Source organism: Peromyscus eremicus, chromosome 3, assembly GCF_949786415.1.
Source record: "Peromyscus eremicus chromosome 3, PerEre_H2_v1, whole genome shotgun sequence".
Taxonomy (NCBI): domain Eukaryota; kingdom Metazoa; phylum Chordata; class Mammalia; order Rodentia; family Cricetidae; genus Peromyscus; species Peromyscus eremicus.
In genome coordinates, this window is record NC_081418.1 from 40,023,529 (window position 1) to 40,043,190 (window position 19,662).

Here is a 19,662-nt window from a genome sequence, read left to right on the forward strand (position 1 = left end):
TATTAAGAGATTATTGTAAGGTCTTTGGAAACTGATTACCACAGATGGCTGCTTATCTCCCCTTTTGTATCTGCCTGTGGTGGCTGGTTCTTTGCTGTGTGGTGAGGACCCTTGAAGCCAGTTAAGCATTGTTGCCTTGTTACTTGCAGGTAATGCAGGTATTGAATGCTGACGCCATTGTTGTGAAGCTGAATTCTGGAGTCTACAAGACCATCCACCTGTCGAGCATCCGCCCACCAAGGTTGGAGGGAGACAACGTACAGGTGAGACAGGGAAGTGTATTCATGACTTTTCTGTTACTGTGATAGAAACACCGTGACTGAGACAGCTTCTAGAAGGAAAGGTTTCTTTGCCATATGGTTTTAGAGGAACACGATTCAGTCATGGTGGAAAACATGGCAGCAAGCAGCAACGGCGGTAGGAACTGGATGCTCACATCTTGACTGCACACACGGGTTGGGAGTTGGGGTCGGGGTATAAGAACATGCACACATGCCATGAGGCTTTGGAATGTCAAAGCCCACACCCAGTTACATACTTCTAACAAGGTGTCTCCTAGATTTCCCCAAAATAATGCCACCAGCTGAGGACCAGGTGTTCAAATACATGAACCTAGGGGGGACATTCTCATTGAAATCACTCAGGAAGGTTCAAGTAGAGAAGCCAGATAATTGGTTAAATATAATACTTAGATGTGACAATGCCACCACAGACAGATACGGAAGGTGAGATAAGTCTTTGACATTCTGCAGATGTTATGCTTTTATATTTGTTGCCCAAACCTCTACTTGGCTCTACTCCATTTCAAATAGTTACTGTTGGCACTCTTCCCCAGGGAGCGGGAGAACAGTTAGGATTGGGAATATTTCAGATAGTGGGTGAATTTTATTTGAAGAAGATCTTAACATTTCTGAGAGAAGAAGATGGAGAAATTTTGTACCCGACTTACATGGTAACAGGGCCTGTTTTTGATGGTCATTTTGGTTTGGTAATTCCTTATGTTTTTACTTTAGGAAAAAAAAAATGAATGTGTATGTATATGCTCCTTTTACAGTTGTTAACTATACTATTTGTATTGTTTTGTACTATTTGCCAAGTTTGGGCTGAATGAGTGCTTGCCTGACTATATGACTTGAGTGTGTATGTCAGTTCTAAGAAATTATACTTTGGGGGCTGGCGAGATGGCTCAGTGGTTAAGAGCACTGATTGTTCTTCCAGAGGACTCAGGTTCAATTCCCAGCACCCACATGGCAGCTCACAACTGTCTGTAACTCCAGTGCAGGCAAAACACCAATGCACATGAAATAAAATAAATACATTAAGAAAAAAAAAAAAGAAATTATACTTTGGATGAAATTCCAGCAAGAGTTGGTCTTCAGTGTGCAGGTCGGTAGTTTGTGGTTAGATTTCATGATGATTTTCTTCCTATCATGCTGAGATTTGATGTGGTAGGGATGAGGGTAGAGGTTGAGTATTTTCTTGGGTTTGCTTATGTCTTGCTTTAAGGCCATCACTCTTGCTCCTGGTACTTCCCTCTGATAACCTAAGGGCTTATGTTGACTGGTTATAGAATTAGGCCCTTGGCGAGAGCCTAATTTGTGGTTCTAAAGATGTGAAATTTGCTCTTCCATTGTTTTCTGCACACACATGTTGTAGTGCACTTACAAGCTGAGCTTCAAACCCTGTTTCCATTTGTGTGGGAGTTTATAGACAGCCCTTAAGAGTAAAATCAAAATATCATGATTGTCTTTTGAGTTAGATCATGCATAAAAAACACATACAGGATGGGTGATTTCAATGTCTGGCCAATCAGTTCATTTGCTCTCTTTTTTCTTTGTAGAGGAGGCAATTTAATGCAGCCAACAGTACCGTGGTAAGGTTGAGAATTTAAATGCATGAAAGCTTAGAAATGCCAAAATGAGGTTGTCTCAGTGACTGTAGCTGTGCCTCATTGCACAGAGTAAATATACATCTCCAATTTGATCAGGATTGGGAGTCGTCCACGATTCTGCATCTGTGCCCTACAGTTGGAATTAAGGTTCCCACAGCAACCACAACTTTGAAATTCTTGAATGTTAATTTTTATGTCTGCATCATTAGCCAAAGCATTATGTTAATGTAGACTGTGTGGCTGGATTTTAAGCAGTTTTTAGGGGATGGGTGGTGTTGAGCTTAGGTGAAATAATAGGTTTTCTGAAGAAAGAGCTAACCTACTGGGAACTCAAGTTTTTCCAGGTTCACCTGGAGCTCCTCAGCTGGTGAAAGATACTTTTCTCTTAGCCTAGTAGCTGATGGGCAGTTGTTGATTATTTTGTTTTTTGTTTTCCAAGCTCAGGCTGAATTCTGATTATACCATTTCTTGTTTCCTACCAAAATGAGTTATGTCTTTCTTTCTTCTGCTCCCCACCCCTCTTCTCTTTCTGTTCACTCCTGAGGTCTTACTCCATTTTAAGAAAGTTCTAAGTAAGGCTTAGCTATAATAGTCTGCAACATATGGCTTTGAGAGAAATAAGGACTGATTGTCATTATTTGTTCATTAAAGTCCTCTGGAAGATTGATCCTGTTGGAGGTCAGTGATATAGCACCCCCTGAACATGATGGCTGTTCTGCTGTTTTCCTGAGAAACCGTTTGTATTCAAAAACATGAAGTAAGCACTTGAGAGGAAGGGCACTGAAGGCCTATCTTGCAAACCACACAAGCCAGTTATATTTGTTGTTTTAAATTTTAGTTAGCTACATTTAAAGACTAAAATATATTACCTTTCATATATGTTTGTTAAAACATATCCAAAATATTATATCAACATTTAATAAATGCTAAAACATTAATGAAGTAGATTATTGTCGTTCCTCCCCCCCATCCCCAGTCTTTGAAATCTGGTTTATATTTTACATTTATACCTCATCTCAGTTCTTTCTAGCATCATTCAAGGTTTAAGTAGCTGCATGAGGCTAGTGGCTACTTGTATGGACAGCACAGCTCAAGGATACACAACGAGGGCCTTATGATGAACTTGAAATTATTTTGTTTAACCGTGAATAGACTAGCAGATAGTTAGATGCTAGGGTATGAAAACAAATGGGCTTGGTCATTAAGTAAGCGTCATATGTCAAAGACTTTATGTTAAGTTTTTTTAGGTTTTGTCTTGAGGAATTTTAGGCCGAGGAGAAAGATGTATTTAGACTTATAAACTCTTAATGTCAGTGATTTGATTTACAAGATATGAAAGTAATTTACATTTGTACAAAATTGATCTATAAGGAGTAGCTCTGGATTTTTCTTTTGATAAGCCTTAATTGATCAAGTACCCAGGGGAGAATGGTATGACAAATGAGAACTGTAGCTGTTACTCCAGAAGTCCCTCTTGGTCCTGCAGGATTCAGAGTATTTGCCTTTCTCCTTAAAGAATTCCCCTGAGCTCTTACAAAGAGCTCAAGATTCTCTTCTACATTTATTCTAATGTTAACAAAAATTTACAGTATTGGTGTAGGAAGAAAACTTGTCTCTAGTTCCCAGTGGTACTATAATTTATATAGACGTGTGAAGCCTGGGGAGTAGACATACGCTAAGTTTAAGTTTCTAGTTTCCTTTACTACATTCCAGTGTTTGTACCCATGACAGGCAGGAAGCCTAATCAAGTATCCAAGGTAGTAGCAGGCATAGGGGCACACACCTTTAATCCCAGCACCTGGGAGGCAGAGGCAGGTGGATTTCTGTGAGTTTGAGGCTAGTCTGGTCTGCATAGAGAGTTCCAGGACAGCAAGGGCTACATAGAGAGACCCTGTTTCATTAAATATATAAAAGTAAAAACTATATTTAAGGTAGAGCTATTGGAGGCTAGTACCTGTGTTAGCTCATTTGGTACCTTAGTACCTTAGTGCCAATTAGAAAAGGATGTCCCTTCCCTAGGAAGCCTCAGGCCAGTCAGTATGTGTGCTTGGCACACAGAGTAGAGACTGAATTTCAGCTCCTGTTCTGTCTTTGTCCCTTTGGCTGGGTGCCCTTGTGTAAGATACAGCTTGCACAAGAATATGTTCCTGCTCTAGTTAGAATAAGATCTGGTAGAATCTCAAAGGAAAAGATGGTGTATTTTTGGGAGATGGGGAGTGGCCGTGTGACTGCAGAAACTCAGAATGCATGAGGATTGTTTGGGATGAAGGTCTGTGGTGGATGGATTGTACAGGGCCTTCAGGCATGCACTTGGGAAATTACCTTCTGTCTAATTACCAGGTACTTTCTTGAGGGTCAGTGGCTTTGAAATGAAGAAAGGTGTAACCCAGTAGCTTATGGTATGAGCCTTGTTTAAGTAAAAGAACCATATGGGAGAGGATGCAAATGCAGAGCTGGAGGATTCCAGGAGAGAAGTCTTGGGTGTGAGCATTGTGATGGGCAGGCAGATGGCCTTGAAGCAGTTCCTGCCATGGGGTGGCCTTCTGAGCTCCAGAGGAGGACCCAATGGGACTGTTGCCTTTTAGGAAACTGGAGTCCATTCTCTTCACCAATTCTCTTCCTCCTTCCCTAGAAATATTTAGTAGCTGAACATTTAGTAGCTAAACGTCGGTGAAAACAGATCTTCTGAGACATCTAGAAATTGCCAGGTGGGTGTTGGTAATAGGAAAATTGGATTTTTCCTCTTTCTTGCACCATCTCTTAAATTTTACAGGAAGACAAGGTTTTGCCCAAGGCTAACTGTATACTTCCCCCTCCCACTCTCTGGTGATTTTCTAATTAGAGCTAGGAGAAGCACTTAAAACACAGATCAGAGCAACTTTTTTTTTTTTCCTCCAAAGCCTTTCCTAGATTGCCCAGACAGGTCCTGTGTTTTGATTGGAGCTTGGTTTGTTGGTGGACAGTGTGATGGGAGGGTTAAATGCAAGAATACGTAGTAGTATTTCCTCAGAAGCATTCAGGTGGGTGTGCCTGCAGGTCTTGGTCTTGCTTCTGGATTATTCCAGGTGAATCCATTGTCAGCTCTTAGGAGATAGACAGACACTCCTTCATGCTGAAAGTCTGTTTAGAACTCCCATGTGATGCTTTTTTGAATCTGCACAGGTATCAGGGGTTCTCCAAAGGCAGAGCTTGCTTTATCCAGTTGTTTTGCTATAAAGAAGTAAGTGCCAAGTCTCAGGGAAAGGCTCTGGCTTTTCCAGCTGCTGCCTTGAAGGAGATAGTACATTGTGCAATCTCAGGGCTTCCTAGGGAGCTTTTGGCTTTGATCTGAAACTGGAAAGCCTAGTGCTCCATCGCCCAGAGCTGCCTTGGGCTTTGTTCCACTTGGAGTGTTAATGACAAAGGAAACAGCCCCAGGCTCCCGGTGAAGGGGCTGACTTATTCCCTCATGAAGTCTGCGCTTGCCGGGCTGTTGTAGTTGGCACAGAGAGATGGGCTGAAATTTACCTCAGAAGTGGGTGCATCCTTTGCCCAGGCCCCAGGTGTTTAGTGGATCAAGTTTGCTTTTGGTTGCAGAGCCTTTTCTCAGGATCCTTTGTGCAGCACTGCTGGCCCTCCCTTTTTCCCCTTGGACTCTGGGGCAAGTGTGCATATCCAAGGGTAGCCGCTTTCCCAGCTGGTAGCCCACTGCTTTTGGTATTTAGTCACTTCCGCTCCCTGCCTTTGAGCCTCCTCCCTGTGAACTCACCACAAAGGTTCTTTCACACCAGGGCCCGTAAACTTTCAGACCTGGCCACTGAAGGGTCTTTCTAATCTCCTTGTATCCTTGCTGCCTTTACTCTGGGTGACTTTCTCAGGCTTGTACCACCTGGGACTCTTGGACAGGCAGTTGGTAGAGAGGAACGGCAGGTATTTGCGTTATCAAGGATGCCCTGGGATTCTTGAAGGCTTTTTGTGAGAGGCAAGGCTGATTCAGGTTCTGATAACTCCATTGTTGTGCAGGACCCTGGGATGCTTTGCCATTTAGACACAATTGCAAGTGGTTCCCAGACTATTCCTTCTAGTTTTGACTTCTGAAAGATAGGTGACTAGTCCCTCTGGACCCTCACACAGACCATGTGGCCAGTAAGATGCCTGCCAAGAGAAAACCGTGGGGCTGCAGTTCCCAAGCTAAGTAGGGGCAAACCAATAAACCCACTGACTGATTGCAGGCTTGTAACTGGGAGCATAAGGCAAACAGCGAATTAGAGAGGGACTGCAGCTTGGCATTAAGGACCTTGGAGACAAGCAGAAGCTCTTTGAAATGGATGTAGCATTTCACTGGTTTCCAATGAAGAGATTTTGGGGACCGTGGCAGTGTGATCAAAAGACATAGAATGTGTCAGAGTGCTGGCAGAGGCATTCTGTACCCGTTTCCAAATCGTTTGATCTGGGCATTTTTGAGATGAACACTTGAAACCTCCTTTATTGGAGGCTGAAAAAATTACTATTAGGAGATGATAGCTCACCTATTTAAGATTCCAGAATGTGTATGTCCTGAGATTAATATCTAGGTGCCATCACTTAAAACATTGCTGTGATTTGCTGCTCAGCTGGAGGGTTACTGGTGGGCAAGGTGATTAGGTCAAGACATTGGTATCTGGGCAGATAGTAGTTTCCTAAAATGTACACTCCACTGATCTTTCTCAGTGTATTTTAAACCAGAAAAGACAGCATGTGCCCGTCTTGTTGCATTTGATTTGCTTTTTCTCTCTCTCTTACAAATTATAGTTTCTTTCCATTCCTTGAGCTTGAGATCCCCTTGCCTCTTTCTTCCAGATTATATTTTGTAGGATTTTAACAATCTCCCAGTGAGTCTTGGTGGTTAATCCTCTGAACCTTGTACATTTACCTCTTTCAGCCCATCTCTCTATTCTCTGTTCCTTTAATCACTACAATCACACAGTTTTACATTTTCAACTTATCTAAATCTTGCTCATGCTGTGTGTTCATGTTTCTTCCCACTTCTCAGTGCCACTGAGCTGTGCTAATTCTCTGTTGTTTCTGGACTTGGCGGCACCATCGTTTACTGTTCTCTGACCTCTTAGTGCGCCCTCTGTCTTGCTTCCATTCTTAAGAATCCTGTTAGGTCAGAGACTTCTATACACACAGCCCTTTCCTGCTCTCCAATTTCCCGTAGTATTTGTTGATGTGCATGCCTGCTTTCTGCTGTGAAGTCTAAATGCTGCTGAGGCCAGGAATGGCATTTCTCATCTTTATCGCCTCTTTCAGAATCTTGTAGAGTACTATGAATATAGTAGCCAATTATCAAATGTTTAAATCCCATATGCTGAGGCATAAGACTTAATTCCATATATTGCTTTTGAGGGGCATCATTTTGCCCACTCTAAATCCTCTGCTAATCCCTGGACTGCCTCTGATAGGTCTTTTCAGCTGGGGCCCATGGACTGGGGCTTAAGTCCCAGGAGTCTCTGCTTTCCTGTTGCCCATCTCCCTCCTAATTGCATCGCTTGTTTTTCTGGGTAGTTTACACCTGGCTTAGAGTTTTGCAGCTCCTTCTTTCCCCACACTGTTTCTGTCTAGTTTCTGCCTCTGCGTGACCAGCTCTGCCTCTCCCTGTACAACCGGTTTTCCCTTAATGTGTATTCCATTAGCACAGTGCAGCCTGGGTTCAATCCACCCCAGGGGTTAATGTCAGGACTTTAGTGTCTGTGAAGAGCAGGCCCTGTGTGACTCTTCTGACACCTGCTCTTCCTCAGGCCTTTCAGACGCCTTCCTTTCAAGTGTGCTGATTCATTGACGTCTTTGGGTGGACTCTTTACTCTGGGCTATGCTTTGTTTTTCCCTTCCTTCCTGTTTCGACCTTGTTAGTTGTCAGATTATTTCTTTGCTGGAACTAATTTTAAAATCAATTAGAGAGCTTTCCCGTCATCTTTCTCTCTTTATTTATGAGGCGCTGATTGCAGAACTACCTACACTGTGTTTAGATAAATTACTTTTTTTAAAAAAATGTAACATTTATATTCAAGGCAAGTTTAGTGCAGCCATCCAATGCTTTGCATTTTTGCAGGCCGGAGCTGTAGGCTTCAGTTCTTGGTGGGCTAATTAGCTTTGGGCTGGGAGAATTTTGTTCTGTTTAGAAACCAAACATTTAAGTTCCTCATATATTATAGACTTTCTGGTTCTGAGGAATTATTTTTATTAACAAGATGTTTATGATTTCAGGGACGTGTGTGTGTGTGTGTGTGCGCGCACATGCAGGTGGACCTCCGGCAGAATGATGGATTAGGGATGAAGCAGCAGTGGGTCACCCCACTGTTTGCACAGAGGCTCTTCAGAGCTGAGACTAGAAAGGGAAGCTGAAGGACACAGATGCTTCTCTTTTCCCTAGCAAATGACAGACCCATTGGTTAGGCGTATTTTTGGTGTCACTTTTCATTTTAGCCTTTCTTTGAAAATCTGCAGTCATTTTCTAGGGTGTTCAAATTTTATAGTCCTTAATTGACCCACTACCATGCGCCCGGCTGGTTTGGGGTACGAATGCCTTCGCTCAGCTCGGTGTCTTGTTTATGTCCACCTTGGTATAAGGCTTCTTCCCAACAGGACCTCTGTTCAGTTTCGCTGTGAAGACATTCTAGAAACTCTGTGTCTTTACTTTCTCACATCTCTGCGTGGAGCCAGTTTGTCCTTGTTTAACTGTGTGGCACACTTGGTAAGGCTAGGCAGAAGCATCACATGATCTTTCTGGTTACACACTGGTCCTCAGGGTTTGCTACTTCTGTCAATGCAGTCTGGAAGGTCTGCATATTAGATGCTTATAATTTCTAGTTTCTGCTTGCTCACTCCCTTTCTTTCTCCTTTTTCTTCTGTCTCTATGCAGTTTGATTTTCTGGGTCATGTAGATTCCTCATTTCTTCAAGTCGGTTGCAGACTAACTGCCTAGCATATAGTTGGTACTCAGTTATATAATGTCTCCTTGCATTCTCAGTTCCCATCTCAGCTCCGTGTTCATAATCTGCTGCTGCAGATGGGCAGAGGGCACTGACCTTTAACTGTGACGCTGCCACTTGCCGACCAAAGGGTGTTTTCCTGATGACCAGGTGGGCTGGACTCTTTCTGTGTGTGGCTGCCTTTTGTAAGGTGGACTGCAATTAGGAGAAAGCCTTGTTCTTATTCATATGGAGCCTGCTTAGCATCTGCTTCTCCAGCTGGATGGCTTGTTTTAGAATGACTGGTGTGCAGGAGCTGTAGGTGGAGCTTGGTAAGGGATTGCTGATGTATGTGGCTACCCAGGGCTCCCTTGTCAGCCTCCTGCTCCTTCAGGCTTTGGCTTTAGGCCCAGACCCCATGAGTTGGGGTGCAGACTGTACTTGCTACCATGTTCTTATCGGACCCTCTTTACCTTTTACTGCAACTGATGGGACAGAGCACACTGGGTTCTGCGTGACAGATTGACAGACAGTGCCATGTGCTGGTTTGGCTGGTCGGAATATCCAGATTATTAGGCCAGTTAGCACTTTAAGAGGAGGGAGACTTGACGTCACTCAAAGCAGCTCCTTTCAGTCACTTGTTCTTACAAGGGGACAGAAGCTGTCGTGGTGCTTTGCTCGTCCCTTCTAGTGTGTGCTGCAGCACCAGCTCAGCTGCCCAGTTCTGCCTGCTGCTTGAGCCGCCATGGAGCCTTTCTGTCAGAGCTTGACTGGGGCTTAGCGGCTGAGTGCTCTGGGCGCCGCCTCCTCTCTCTGAAAGTGTTTAGCCTCACTCCTCCTCCTTCCTTCCTTCCATACTTGAGTCCTCTCAGAAGAGTAACTGATTCCTTTAGCTCAGACATTCCTGTTTGCAGGGGAAGTTACACTTAGTTCTGGGATGCCTGGATCCAGAAATAGCAGGGCTCTGGGAGATTTCTATTCTATGGTAAGATACCATAAAGACCAGCAGGTAGAGGAGGGCAGTACCTGCTGCGAAGCCATTTCCCAACCCTAGAGACTAGAAATTAGTCTTTGGTGCCGCTGAAGGGACCTGGCAAATGTGAATCTCAGTGCAGTTAAAACCCTGCAGCCTTTCATTTTTAGCCACCTCACCTGGCAAGGAATGTGTCCTGAGGGCTAGAACCACAGTGTTTAGCTCCGGCCTCTCTCTCTCTGTGTCAGGAATATGCTTGCATGTGCTCAGGTAGGAAGATGCTCCCCTTTTTCCTTGTCTCTGTCCCAGAGCTGGGAGACTCAGAGGTTGTGTCCTGATTGTTCCTCCTCTCACCTCCTCGCTCTCAGAAAGTTTGTTCTGTAGATGTCTCTGCAAATGTGAGCGTGGGTATTGCTTTCTTTGCCATTTGATTTGGATCACCTTCCCTGTCCCAGGTGTGGATCTTTTCAGTCCACTTGCTATTTATTCTCTGTCATGGAATGCCTTTTTCCCTATGCAAAATAAGAAACAATACCTTTATTTGAATGAGAAAGTCACTCCTAGTGAGCACAGTCTAGGCAGATTGTTACTCTTGTACCAATGAGTGGGCCTTGCAGAGGGGCTGCTTGCAGTCTGTCTCTCCGTATTTTGTGTGGCTTTTAGATCCTTGGTGCTGTCTCAATGCCACACGAACCTGTCCGGAATTCTTAGTGATGTTAGGTTGCCTCTCATGCCTTGTTGGGGTTTAGCCAGAAAGAGCAGCTTCTTGAACAGGAATCTACTATCTCAGAAAGGGGCTACAACAAAATTGTCCTCTAGTCTTCTTTTTTTTTGTTTTTGTTTTTTTGAGACAGGGTTTCTTTGTGTAGTTTTGCGCCTTTCCTGGAACTCACTTTGTAGACCAGGCTGGCCTCGAACTCACAGCAGTCCGCCTACCTCTGCCTCTGGCTCTGCCTCCTGAGTGCTGGGATGAAAGGCGTGCGCCACCACCTCCCCGGGGTCCTCTAGTTTTCTTGAGCAACAACATTTAAACTGCTTATTTAATGTGGTCTTGTATTTTGTTTTGTTTTGTTTTTCCAAGACAGGGTTTCTCTATGTAGCTTTGGAGCTTGTCCTGGAACTCACTCTGTAGACCAGGCTGGCCTTGAACTCACAGAGATCCACCTGCCTCTGCCTTCTGATTTCTGGGATTAAAGTTGTGCGCCATCACGGCTGGCTCTGCGATCTTGTATTCTAAGAATTACATATGTGTGTCATTTAAGCAAGACTGGTATACTGCTCCTGGAGATTAAATCAGTTGATGTCTTCATTGATGTAGTCTCTGGCTGTTATTTCTAGATACAGGTTTAAGGAGGCAGCTTCTCAAGGCAGGAATCTTGCTTTTAAATAGTGAGTGTGTGTGGCAAGGCAGAGTGGTCCTCATTTTAGCTGTTTTTGGTGTTGGTGTTTTTTTTTTTTTTTTTTTTGAGTCAGGGTCTTATTGTGTAGCCCTGGCTATCCTGAAACTTGCTATGTAGACCATGCTGGCCTCAAACTCACAGAGATCCTCCGACCTCTACTTCCTGAGTGCCAGGATAAAAGGCATGTGCTGACACACCCGGTTCATGTTAGCTGTTTTAATGGCAGTCTTCAAACTTGCTATTTGGTACTAGGGGTAAGGATTCAAAACTTCAATTGTTAGAAAAGTTTGCCTTGTTGATGCCTGTGGGAGGGAGCAGGCCTTTGGCAGGTTCCACTTTTTTGTTTAAATCCATTTTCCTTAGTCTTAGTGGTTTTTTTTTTTCTTTTTGAGGCAAGGTCTTGCTGTGTAGCTGTTCTTGAGCTCCTGAACTCTCTGCTCAGGCCTCTCAGATGCTGGGATATAGTCTGTACCACCTTGCCTGGCTCCTTCCCCTCTGATTACACCATACTTCCTTTCTTCTTCTCTGCTGCATAGTCCTCGTTACTAATGCTTCTGTTTCTCCTTTTCTTCTTCTATCTCAAATCCATCTGGGATCTGTTATGTTTGATTGTTGTGGGTTGGCTTGGCCAGTTCAAGGGTGTAAAGCTTCTTGTGGTAGTAGAGCTAACCCAGTTTTACATGCACCATGACACACAGAGGCCATAGCAGTCTAAGGACACAGTGTTGACTCTCCCCCCCATATATCCAGTTGACATTTTGTAACTGAAGGCTCCCTATCCTTGAATGCAAGCAGTTGTGCATTGGAAAAGTTTTTTGGGGAAAAAATGCATCTGTATTCAACATGTACTGATTTTCTTATTCTAAGAGTCAAATCCAGGACTTCACACATGCTTGCCATTATTTCTTAAACAAACAAGCATACAAATAGTCTAGTCTGCCATTTTAGAGGGGCTTGAGCATCTTAAGCTCTCCCCCCATGTAAGGGGGGTTTGTGATATGGTGTGTCCTGGAGAGCCAATCTGTGGATACTGAGAGATCTTTCAGCATCTTGGTGGCCCTGAATTGACCTCATGTTCTGAATTAGGGACTCTGGTGTTTCTGGCTGTTCTTTGACCTTGTCATATCTCTTTTACCTCTGTTCCCTTCCCTGCTAGAAAATTGATGCCCATATGTGTGCTTCTAAGGTATCCCCTGATGCAGAGTTCTACAAGGGCAGATCATCTGATTGTTAACGTTAGATTCACTGCAAATATGGCTACCCAACATTATTGCTTCTCATTTACTGCAAATGAGCTGCAAGCCTTCTGGGCTTACACGGGACTGCTCTGAGGACAAAGATTAAGTGGATCTCTGCTGGTGCCATATATTTTGATTGAACAGTAGAGCTGCGGTGTGTATTCAGGGTCTGCCACTGCCCGCCACTGCCCTTGTCTCCCTGCCACAGCTGTCTGCCCTTAGTTCTCACAGTGACCTCTGGCTGAGCTTTTTTCCCTTTGAAAGGAGGCCGGATCAGCTTTTCTTAAGGTGTCAGTACTGAACTCCTTGTATTAAAATCTCCGTGACTGGGGCCCAGAATGCTCATTTTTCACAGCTGCTAGACATCAACTTGAGAAGCACTGTTCTAGATTGTTTCTCGTAGCAGTTGAAGAGTGGGTGTTTACCAAAGCTGTCTCTCAGGAGTTTGGTTTCTGACAATGCCAATTTTCTCTTTTGAGCCAGATTTAGAAGTAGTTTCCTATATAAGCACTACCATATCTCCAAGGTTAAGAGCCAACTGCCAACCAGACATGGGTGCTCTTAACTTAGAATGTGCCCGAGGTGCCAGTGAAAGGCGACAGGAGGGTCTGTCTGAGAACAAGGCTTTCTAGGGAAGAGTCTGTAACACATTGTTGGAGCTGATGGTTAGGTGCCTAGTGTTTTATTTCCAGGTCCATTTCACTTCATGGTAGCAAAAGGAAAGGTTTATGAAGGACTACTCCGATGACTGGGATTTGCTCTCATGTTATTCTGTCAGCTGGACTTGGTAAAACCTGGAAGAAGGAACAGTTAGAGAATGGCTCGGCTCTGGCATGTGCAAATGGCCCTTGTGTAGTTGGAAGAAACTACATGGCACATACAGAGAAGTCAGTGTTCAGGCCACAGTCCAGCAAACCGTCAAGAACCTTTTGAGGCCAGGTGGTGGTGGCGCACGCCTTTAATCCCAGCACTCGGGAGGCAGAGGCCGGCCTGGTCTACAGAGCGAGATCCAGGAAAGGCGCAAAACTACACAGAAAGAAACCTTTTGAATCATGTGCACAAAAGTGTGTGGTGTGGGCTTAGTGTTCTGGGTGGCATTCTTTTAAGATCGAGGTGAAGGAAAGCTTATCCCTTGTTAGGGCTTACTGGAGATGTGCTCAGGTCTGTTCAGGGATCAGCTCTGGGCTCTAGCTAGAGGTGGAGAAATGCTGATAGCCATTCACTGACTTATGTGAAGTAAACTCTCGAAGACGTGATCTAAAGTCTTTTGAGTATGCTTGTTTATGATGTGAAGTCTCACTGTCAGAAAGACTAGCATATTTGGATGGGCCAAGGACATTCTCTTTCTTATGGAGGAAGTTAGTATTTCTTTATGGAATCCGAAAAATGGAGGCTGCAAGATACTGTGGAAACCTGTTCTGGCCGCAAGTGTCTGGATGTCCCAGGCAGGGATTGAGGCCCTGGACTTCTTGTTAAATCCATCGCCATTTGGTGAGACTAATGAGGACACAGGGTTGGGTGGATTCTGAACTTGGTCTGTATGTCAAGTGTGTTGCTGATTGGTCAATAAATAAATCACTGATTGGCCAGTGGCCAGGCAGGAAGTATAGGCGGGACAAGGAGGAGAATAAAGCTGGGAAGTGGAAGGCTGAGTCAGAGACACTGCCAGCCGCCACGATGACAAACAGCATGTGAAGATGCCGGTAAGCCACGAGCCACGTGGCAAGGTATAGATTTATAGAAATGGATTAATTTAAGATGTAAGAAGAGTTAGCAAGAAGCCTGCCACGGCCATACAGTTTGTAACCAATATAAGTTTCTGTGTTTACTTGGTTGGGTCTGAGCGGCTGTGGGACTGGCGGGTGAGAGAGATTTGTCCTAACTGTGGGCCAGGCAGGAAAACTCTATCTACAGTTAGCCAAGTTTTACCTGCCTTCCCATGTGTCATGAACATGGATGTGGATTTGGTGGGTTGGTGGCCCTCTCCCTCAGTGCTGAATGGATCTTTCTATAGTCCTGTTTTTCAGTTTTTTTTTTTTCCAAAATAGTTTTTTTTGTTTTGTTTTGTTTTGGTTGTTTTTTTTTTTTTTTTTTTTTTTACAAAATCAGAGTATTTCCTATTACCAGTTTTTGATGTATAAAAGAAACTTAATTTGTATTTCTAAGTGTTTAACTTTGGACAGGAGTTGAACCAAATCTTCCCTTGGTCCCTTGCTCCCTTCCTCTTCTTCCCTCTCTCCCTTTTTTTAATGGCACTGGGGATTGAACACAGGACCTTGAGCATTCTAGACAAATGCTGTAACACCGAGTGAGCCCCAATCCAGTCTGTCTAATTATCTTGTCTCCCATGTGAGGCTTGTTTGGTAGTAACCTCACCATTCAGGATAGTAAGGCTAACCCTGTGGACCGGCTTCTCCCTTTTTCATAGTCTCAGTTATTAGTCCCTTTTAAGAGATTGCCGTGCTCTGAGAGTGCGTGGACAGGTGACTGTCTCTTTACTATCAGGTCATTATTTTCACACGGTGACCAAGTGTAGAGGAGGGAGCCTTACACTTCTGCTTTCATCTTTACAGCAGTCTCTACTTTACAGATTTGTCCCTGGTTACAAATGTAGAGTACTCATTTAAAGGAGCAAATATAAATTACTTAAATCTTACAACCCAGAGGAAGTATCACCACTGTTAATATCTCATGGCCTTTCACTGGCGTCTCTGTTCATGTTTTTTAACAGAACATTTCCCCTGGCCTTTAAATAATTTTCTAAAACAGAATTTTTAATGGTTATGTAGTTTTTAATAATATGGATGTACCATAATTTATTTAACCAGTTGCCGCCTATTTTTGGAGATATAAATTATCTCCAATTTTTATGATTATATCTTTACACTTAAAATGAAAATGTGCCTTGAAGTAGAAAGCCTGAGAATCAGGTCCATTCAGATCAGAGGTGGCCCCTGGCAGATTGTTCTGGAGCACACTGTGCAGCGTTGCTCTGCAGATGCGTGCTCCCAGAGGAGCTGATGTTTGGTCCCGCTGGCAGTACACTCGCTAATCACGTAATTCCTTATCTGCCTGTGTTATTTAGAAGCAGGCTGGGATCCAGACCCTAGGGGTTGCTGCCAGCAGTACCCTCTCCCTCAACTGCTAGACTTGCTGCTTCTGCAGTAAAGGATACAGGAGACTGGGAAATCTGCTCCTGGGTTCCTTTGCTCTCTTCTGCTGCCCTGGCTGGGAACACTGATGCTGGAATAGGATTGCTTATGTGTGCACCTGCAGCATTGCTGTGTCTCAGCCCACTTGAATTTGCACAATTATACTGCAGATTATTAAATTGCATCCTATTGTGATAAAACAGTCGCCCCCACATAGAGGTATGTGAAGCAATTATATTTAATTAACATATAATAGCACTTGTGACCAGCAAAGTAATTACAACCACAGTTGCTAGTTTAAAGGAATATAGCTCACCTCTATCTTTAGGAGGATGTTGCCCCTTGGGGGTGGGAATGAAACAATGGTGCTCCCCACAGGCCTTCTGTGTCTCTGAGGAATGTTGAGTACTGCCCAGAGTCTTGTTTGAGCTCCAGAAGTGATGTGGGATTTCCAAGCAGTGCTGGTTCACAGTGTTGAAGGCTCTGTGACCCCCAATTCCCATCATAACAAAAAGCAGAAGTCAGCCGTGTATCCACAGCCCCAGGTAAACTGTGTTCTCTGTACTCCACGTTGTTCCCTTGTGACAAATTTTACTAGTTGGATGCTTGGGAGCCTAGTGAGCATCTGAGAATAATTCACCCAGAAGTCACTGTAGCACTGTGCTTGACCCACCTGTGGTCGTAAGTAGAAGACACTCCCAGGCCCTCTACACCATTCACACCTTCAAATTTGCCTTCTTGTCTCGGATTATTTTTATGTGCCTTTTCTCAAAGGGTCGGTATTTACTGTGCGCGGTCTCTTCCCCTTCTGGCTAAGGCCTGCACTGCAGTTACTTCAGTGCCTACTTCGCCTCTTGCCCTGGGCTCATCTCCTTGTCTGGGAAGTCCAGCAGCAGCAGCAGCAGCAGCGGTGGAGGCCGGCCCTCTTGTAGCTGTTTACTAGTTTGTTTTCACATTTTGGGACTGTTTCTTATCTCCCTTCCTTCCCTCAGAGATGATCGTTAAGATGAAGCTGGTGGGTAAGAGCTGTTAACAGACAGTGATTTACTGTAGGAAGTCACCAGTGTGACCCCCTGCCCCCACCTCTGATAGACTTTTTTTGCATCCTGTCTTACTGGCTCTGGAGAGAAAGCTGTAGGAGTGGGGCAGGACTGTGCAGGAAGCAGAGGGGAGGTGTTTTAATTTGTGCACAGGTGTGTAGCGTGGAGCTGCATTGGCTTCCTCTGGTTCTGTTCTGATGAGAAGAACAGGACCTTGTGCTGTTGACATGTTGGCAATTCCAGGAAGAGCGAAGATGAGCTCAGGGCTGGAGATCATTTAGTAGTATTTTGACATTTGTATGGGCCTTCTCTGTAGTTCGTGAGAAGAAATTAGTATCTTAGTCACTTGGAAAAGTAATTTTAGTTCATAGAGTCCGCACCACACTTGAGTAACTTTTGGAAAGTATAATATTTTACCTAAAGCTCATTAAATGTTAGGCACTCTTTCTATATTCCCTTTACTGCCCTTTTACCGATTAGGGAAATATTTATGTGAACCCAGAAGGCTGATTTATTTATTTTATTGTCCTTTTTAATAACTTGCTTCTCCCTGGTGCTGGGTGCTTTCTGAGGCCCAGACAGACGCCATGATTTCTTCTGTGATAATCATCTGGCCTCCCTTGGCCTGCATCCTCAAGGGCCTGCTTGGGTACTTTCTGGCTTCAAGGAAGACTCGGGGTATATGGAAATAAATCCAAACTAAATGCCCCACCCAGGAGCAGTGCGAGCCTGGAGAGTGTAGGGCAGATTAGTGGATAAGACCCAGCAGGAGCAGCACAAAAGAGATGTAGAAATAAAAGCACCACTCGAACCGGACTCGGTCCTCTTGTTTGTTTGTGTTTGAGTGGTTCACCTGGGCTAATTTGCTGGCCAGGGTGTTCCATGTGTTCTAAAGCACGCGCCTCTGTCTGGGCATGAAATCAGGCAGTTGCTGATGAGATGGTCTCTTAAGAAATTGTTCTGCAAGTAGAGACCAGCTCCTTTGGCCCAAGTCTAACGACATGGTGGCCGAAAACTGGTGAGCAAAGGGCTGGAGAGCTAGAAGATAGGCACAGTGCTGCTGTTCTCCCTTATTTGCCAACACAAAGCAGCCATACCTCTTCTTACTAGACTGTGCCCGGGAGCCTGTGCTGGGGCTGCCCGTAATGAAATTCTCTCTGCCTGCAAGTGCACACCTCAGATCTGGTGCTAAGGTTTGGAGAAAAACTGGTTCCCGTAATCTCTCCTGTGCTAAGGATAACTGGCCTCTTGTTTTGGAAACTTGCCTACCTCTATGTGTATGTTTGTGTGTAGCAGTGGGGCCTCTCTCCTTCCTCATCGAGCATTTGTTGAATGGATAAAAGCCACTTTCTTTAGCGGGCAGCTTGGATATTTTTTAAGCATTTAGTTTTTACGTGATCATGGAATAAAAAGTACACACAGTTTGTAGTAAAACACTAATGAAAAACAAAGCCTTGAACTCATCAGCATCTCAACACCACTAAATTAGAGGCTGTGATATACAGAAACTCATCTGCAAATCAGGAACAGAACCGGGTATTGCCTGCTCTGCATTTACAGGGTAGCACTATGATTGAGCCACACACAGCAAACATGTTAAGTGTGGATGCTTCTGTGTGTAGGTTCGAAGCCCTTGGCTGCACATCAGAACCACCTGAGGAGCTCTATCAGCACCCCTGTCCCAGGTCTCCTGAGTCAGCATTCCCAGCGGGTGGGTCTGAGCTGGCTTTCCCTTTCTTTCTTCTCCTGTTCTCCTGGTGCTCAGGAGGCTTCTGATGGACAGCAGTGGCTGAAGCCCATCCTTTTTGCATGTTTGGGGATGGCTCTAGTGTCATTGGAGACCTGGTGGGAATAACTGGGTGAGGGCCCATGATTGAGAAGTTTGGTATCTTAACCAAATAAAATCTTATCACTATAAATATTCTTTAGTAGTCCACCTTAAAAACTGTATGAAGAAGTCATATTCTTTTACACTGAGGGGGAGTTTTCACTTACGCTTTAATAAAAATGTCGTAGCTACTCATTTCTTCAATGATGAACTTAAATATTTCCCTTCTGGAAAGCTCGTTCCTTATGAAACACTTATTATCTGTCTCCCCTGGAAGGAGGAGAGAAATCATCCTGACTTCTCTTTTCCGTCCTATAGTTTGGACCAGTAGTCTCCTTAAAAAGCAGACTGTGTCTGGTTATGGAACTTGTCTGGGAGCTTTGATTCTCTCCTGAGAACACCTGCCTTGTGGCTGGGATATGTAAGTGGGTGTTTCCTCCTGTGCCATTGTCCTTTCTCAAGCAGTAAAAACTAGGCAGAGGATGTAGACTTGTGTGTGGAAACACTTGCCTAGCACGCACAGGGCCTGGAGTTTGACCCCCAGCTCCATCCTACCATGGAACACGAATAAAACACAACAAAGGAAAAGGATGTAAGTGTTGAGTGTTCTTGTTTTTATTTTGTTTGTTGTTTTGATGCAGCTTGTACAGAGTACCTCCCCATGATGGGTCCTTTCCCACTTTGTCCTTTACCTGCTCATTTTTTGTTTGCTTGTTCTTTAAAATGTTTACTAAAATCTTTCAAGAAACTTTAAACACAACTGCTGTCACCTCACAAGCCTAAAAGAGCTGGCTTAAACCAGATCTCTAGACTTGCTGAACCACAGTGACTGTTATTAGTGATTTCTGCCCAGTGGGGGAGGGAGGCGGCCTGCTGGCATGCCTTTCCTCTTTCTTCTTCAGCCTTTGTTAATGTCACCCTCAGCTGTCTCTTTTAATACCCGTGGGACAAGGCTGAAGCAGTCTCCTTCTAGAGGGGACTGATCGCCAAAGACCTTGTTAGAATGGAACATAGTAGATTTCCTCACTTCCTAAACTTTGCTTTTAATGAACAACACAGCATTGTGTGCTTATGAAGTTCAGGGTAACACAGACCTCTTTGAAAGCCCCATTACTAATCACCATAGTGTGTCCCTAGAATCTTGGTAGGTTTTCTCCATATTAAGTCTAATGCCCTGAAATTATTGGCCTGTTACCTTGTTCTCAATGTCT

General features: G+C 44.2%; 1 protein-coding gene across 1 annotated transcript in view; it reads left to right on the forward strand.

Moving 5' to 3' along the window:
* Snd1 (staphylococcal nuclease and tudor domain containing 1) overlaps positions 1–19,662 on the forward strand; it is a 427,841-nt gene that overhangs the window by 67,871 nt on the left and 340,308 nt on the right. Inside the window, exon 10 of the mRNA XM_059257458.1 lies at positions 150–263. Coding sequence (XP_059113441.1) covers positions 150–263 — 114 coding nt within the window. The remainder of the gene's footprint in view (positions 1–149; positions 264–19,662) is intronic.